General features: G+C 49.7%; 1 protein-coding gene across 1 annotated transcript in view; it reads right to left on the minus strand.

Moving 5' to 3' along the window:
* The window catches only part of ZP3 (zona pellucida glycoprotein 3), a 9,426-nt gene that overhangs the window by 1,671 nt on the left and 2,289 nt on the right, over positions 1–5,466 (minus strand). Inside the window, exons 2-5 of the mRNA XM_003794181.1 lie at positions 4,437–4,555; positions 3,553–3,656; positions 3,295–3,472; positions 3,077–3,194 (exon numbers count right to left, since the gene is read on the minus strand). Coding sequence (XP_003794229.1) covers positions 3,077–3,194; positions 3,295–3,472; positions 3,553–3,656; positions 4,437–4,555 — 519 coding nt within the window. The remainder of the gene's footprint in view (positions 1–3,076; positions 3,195–3,294; positions 3,473–3,552; positions 3,657–4,436; positions 4,556–5,466) is intronic.

The raw sequence follows: 5,466 nt of genomic DNA on the forward strand, positions 1-5,466 counted from the left end.
GCTTGAGCCCAGGAGTTGGAGGTTGCTGTGAGCTGTGATGCCACGGCACTCTACCCAGGGGGACAGCTTGAGGCTCTATCTCAAAAAAAATATATATATACACACACACAGTTTAGATGTTTACCTGCCTGAAATTGCAGAGCAAGCAGCAAATCTAATTCTAGGGTAGAATCTGTCTTTATTCCCCTAGTCTCCCAAACTCACCTGAGTGTTCTTGACCCCAGGCTTATGAAGTCAGAACGTCTCATGGGGCTGGAGACGGAACATTGCTAAGTGATCCCACCCTCCCCTAGGTGGGTGAAGGAGGTAGACACCTTACTTGCAGGCAGCTTAGCTGGGTTCCCAAGTCTGCTCTAACCAGCTGACAAACCACTTTTCCTCTCCAAAATAAGTGGGCATTGCCCTTTTCCAGCTGAGGAAAGCTGGTAGGTCTGTTCTGTGACCTGAGGTCCTTAGGACTAGAGGGGCCCTTTAGACTAGCTCCTTTGGGGTTCCCAATTCAGGTTTGAGAGTCAGCCTTCTAGTTTATTCTTTGGGCAAGCTTCCCTGAGCCTTTCTTTCTCAGGCACGTGGCTCTACCAGTCTATCCCAGGTCAGTCTCTTGTGTCACCTGTCCATGATGTGAGAACTAGAAGACAGCCCCTTGGCTGGTACCCTGGCACCATCCTAGCCTCTGGGAAGTGTTGCTCACCTGCCCTTGTTTAGCAAGTGCCACGAACAGAGGGCTCCATGTCCATCTGAGCAGTTGGCTGCCCTGCAACATTCTAAAAAGCAGCTACCACTGGAGAGAAAGGGTCATTTGATAGAACTAGGGTTTGATTTGGTCCCTGCCCACCACCAGGTCCCTTCATATTCTGGACAAGTCTCCAACATCTCCCTGTTCCCCTGTGAAAAGGCATGGAGATCCTATCTCCTAGTTGCAGCCTCCTGTAGAGTCACAAGCCTTGGCTACCACCTAGTGGCCAAATGTACCAGCAGAGAGGCCATTTCAGTTCAGACCTTTGAACAAGTCAGGCAGAATGTCTGTTCTCTACACCTTCCCTGAAAGAGGCTTGTAGGCCTTTTAAACAGTCCATATTCCAAGAAGAAGTGCTTTGTCTTTAGCTGCTTCTTAGTATGTTCTTATGCTAACTGGAACCTAAAATCCCTGGATGGTTCCTACTGTCACCTTTGACTAAGATGGTTCCTTCTCTTTTGAACCCTGGGCCAGGCTGCTGAGGGTAGTCTGAGTCCTCAGATGGCTCCCCATGACTGAACAATGGTCTTGGTTATTCCTCAATCCCTGGAGATGCAGAAGGCAGGGACCTGTACAGACAGTTCCCACATCTATGAAAACTTATCCTCATCTTACTGCTGATGGATCACCTCTGAAGTCAACATCAACTCCCTATCCCACCAAGATCTTCCACCCAGAACCCATAGGTCACTGATCAGAGACCTGAGTGACCAGAGGTGACATAAGTAGGGACCAGGCTTCTTTCCCCAAGCATGTCCTTTATCCCTAGCCCCATTCAACCCAGGACTTATCACAGAACTTTAGCCCATCTCCTCGGATTCTTGCCCCTCCTGCCATCTGATGTTTTTTTCTCACAAAGCTGCTGGAGGTGACAAGGTGGCATCAATACCATCTTCTCTAACCTCTTAACCCCTTAGTACTGCCCAGCCACACAAGCCTCTGCTTCAGTGGTTTGCAATCCTGGCTGTTACTAAAGTCACCTGGAAGCTTAAGTGGACTTTAATATGTTTCCAAGTAAAACAAGATGGACTGGTAGATGGATAGTAAAGTGCTAATGAGAGGACTTAGATGGTGGTATATATGTGCTTGCTATAAAAATAGTCAAAGATTTCCATAATAAAATGTTGAATACACTAGTATTTGCCAATTAAAGATATATAAGATTATCTACAAGCATCAGTATGAAATTTTTTCTAGTGCTAGTATAGAGCCAGCATTAAAAGATGTCTATTTTAGGCTAGGCAAGGTGGCTCATGCCTGTAATCCTAGGACTTTGGGAGGCTGAGGCAGATAGATTGCTTTAGCTCACGAGTTCAAGACCAGCCTAAGCAAAAATGAGACCTCATCTCTACTAAAAATAGAAAAACTAAGGCAAGATGATCACTTAAGCCTGAGTTGGAAGTTGCTATGAGCTATAACACCATAGCACTCTACCCAGGGCCACAGCTTAAGACTGTCTTGGGGAAAAAAAATAGTGTTTATTTTGGTAACTTCTTCCTGACCAAGAATTCTAAACTTCACATCCCCCACCACTCCCATTTCAGGGAATTTGTTTAAAAGTGACTTGATTTTTACTCCTAAGAGCACACCACGCTTTCTGGGTAGGAGTAAGTCCTCCCACCTGCATACCCCCATCCCTTCCTCGGCTATCAGCAGTCTGTTTTATTCCTACCTTTTCCATCCCCCTTTGTTTCAACTTGGGTTTTCTAGCTTAGTTGTCAAGGTGGGGCCCCTGGATCAGTACCAGCATCACCTGAGGACTTGTTAGGAATGCAGATTTCAGGCTCCACATCAAACCTTCAGGGTGAGGCCTAGGAGTCTGTTCCAATGAGTCCTCCAGGTGATGCTGCTTCAGAATCACTGGCCTACCTATGATCAAGTTCAAGAGAGGCTACCCTGGATAGGAAGTTCACACCTGCTCTTTGCCCCTGGAAACAGCCTCTAGGAAGACAGACACCTGTTTTAACTCTTTCATTGAACCCATCTTGGTTCATTCACCATCAGGCCTTTGGTCCTACTGATCTTGGCAAGGACAAGGTCAGAGCCTTCAGTTGACCTTATTTAAGCTATTGGATAGATTGGGTCTTTTCTGTTTCTAGGAGCCCTGACTCTCTTCACCCTGCATGGGTTTTCTACCTCCTTCCCAAGAGTTTGCTGCTCATCCTTCTCTCTGAAGGCCTCACTAAAGCCCATGGCTTTATCTACTGGTAAGTCTGTTGGGTTATAAACTTACAAGTAGTAAAAACTATCAGTCATTTGCTCCAGGAGAGCACTAGTGAGTGACCTCAGCAGGTTAAGGCTGAATCTGCTTTAACCCAGGCTATTAGAAGGAGCTCTTACCACATTTCTGGAGTCATTGGCAAAGTGGAATACATCCACTGTAAACTGGAGTGTGTCTGGCCCAGGCCTAGGGACTTTGAAGGCAGAAGAGGAATCTGAGAGACCATCAACCAGACAACTTGAAAGAGAACGAGTGAAGAATGGTGTTAGAAGGCCAACAGGTAGCTCTAGGACCATCTTGTTAGGAAGGTTCCTTAGGAAGGGAGCTCAGTCCTCACCCATGGAAGTCCACGATGGTGTGGTAAGGGGATGAATTCTGGTCTGGTGTCAGTGTAGCCACACAGCGATCCACAAACAGCCGCAGTGGCACATGGCTGCCGGTGTGGATCTCTGCCTGGAGGTGGGCTACATCTCCCAGGTGGAAGGTGGGGGACTTCTTCTCAACACTCCAGTTCTCTAGAAGAGATAGATGGTCAGGGGTTTGAGACTATCTAGAGCTTTCCCAGCAGCAGCTCTGCCCAGCCCTCCTCTCTTACCTTCCATCAGGCGCAGAGAGAAAGCCAGCTTCTCCTCTGAGAACACTGTGGTCCTGAAGGGCACCCAGGTGGGCAGGATCGCCTGACTGCTCACATTGCCCTGTCTGGGAGAACAGCAGCTGCCCACAGCTGCCCACACCTGCCCTGGGGCATAGCCCACCCCAGGCCCCCACTGGTGGGGGTATCTCATTTCTACCCTACATACAGAGTCTGCAGCTCTGCCTTAGCCAGACAGTTGAAAGAATAAAGCTTGAGCCTGTCCTTTAGCTCTCCTGAGCTTCACCTGTGAGTGGCCCAGCCAGCTCAGCCGTAATGGTGTCTGGGTTGCAGCATGATGAGATATACCTGATGTTAGAAATTTGGTTTCTAGACTAAGATCTGTTCTTTATTAAGTTTGATCCTGGAGGTTCAGATTTGGGGTCTGGGGCAGCAGCCCCTGCACTGTACCACTCAGGATGGTGGCTCTATGCTGGCTGTCTCAGCCCCAGGAACTTGTTCTAGGATCCCCTATACCCAACTCCTCCCTCCCAGGCACACCGGGTGGTGCTGCTGGGTGTCAGCACTGCCCATTATACCTCTGACCTCCTTAGACTGGCTCAAGGGCAGGAACTAAGGCCTACACAGCCTGAATGAGCCTGGTCCAGGCCCCAGCATTGTCCTTAAGAGATAGTCACTCTTCTCACTGGGCAGCTCTGCAACTTCCACTGAGAGACAGTCAGGCCCTTGATGTGTTTCTGGGGCTCAGTCTAGACTCAGGTCCCCCCAATCCCACCCAGGACAGAGGTACATAACCACAAGCACTTCCATCTCCCACAGCCATGCTATAAGCTGCCACCCACAGCTGACCCTCATGCCAATAGCTACGGCCAAGGGGCTACACTGACCTGGGATAGCGGCATTCAATGGGAACTTCGGCACGGTTGGTCCTCAGGATGGACAGGTTCCCTATGGGGCGGGGATCGTGGAGCAGGAAGGTGCTATACACCAGGGAGTCGGCTGTCACCTGGAAGGGAGAGGTTAACCTCACCAGCATCACCTGCCTACAGTGTGCCGGACCCACACGGGGACTCAGCCTGGGCAGGAAGAACAAGGCTCTGCTGCTGCCCAGTAAGGACATATCTTCCCGCTCACTGCACCTTAGTGCCCTCACCCAAGACAGTGACAACACTACAGGGGCTCTGGATCTACTAGGGCAGACACTAGAGCAGCGGTGCTCAACCTGTGGGTCGTGACCCACAGGAACTGTATTAAAGGGTTGTGGCATTAGGAAGGTTGAGAACCACTGCACTAGAGGCTTTAGGACATGTACTCCCCTTCCCCCACCCAATACAGTTTCCTTTAGGGAAGGCCTGGGGCCAAGGAAAAGCAGCCCCAGAAGCACCCAGAAGTGTGGTAATCCCCCCCCCCCAACACTCCCATGTACACCAGGTTAACGTTTATCTGATCTATCCCCAAGCCCACTTCATGGGAGAAACTGGCTCAGGAAGCCAAGGAAAGCATAGGCAGCAGCTGCCGGGGCCTTTTGCACCTTCTGGAAGGGCTGCAGGTCCCTATGGCCCAGCCTAAACTATTCAGGGAACAGTCGTAGGTCTATTAGTAAATGCTCTAAATAGGACCAGGAGCATAGTTTGTGAAGCCCCTTGTTTGAGAGTTGCAGCAGATTCCAGAGCAGGAAAGCATCAACTACATATGTCCCGCAGGGCTGCGCAGGCTGGAAGACTAGGAAGCTGCCCTGACCTCAGGTGATTTTTATTGGGCAAGATCAGGAAACACTGCAGAGGGGAATTGCCAGGATTTGTTCCACGTTGGAGTCACCTGGAGGCCTTAAAGACCTCCCGCCATGGCAGGCTCCTAATCATGCTCTGATTTAATATGGGGTCCAGCATAGACAGCAGGATTTTTTTTTTTTTTTTT

This window comes from Otolemur garnettii, unplaced genomic scaffold, assembly GCF_000181295.1.
Source record: "Otolemur garnettii isolate 467f Iridium unplaced genomic scaffold, OtoGar3 scaffold00077, whole genome shotgun sequence".
Taxonomy (NCBI): Eukaryota; Metazoa; Chordata; class Mammalia; order Primates; family Galagidae; genus Otolemur; species Otolemur garnettii.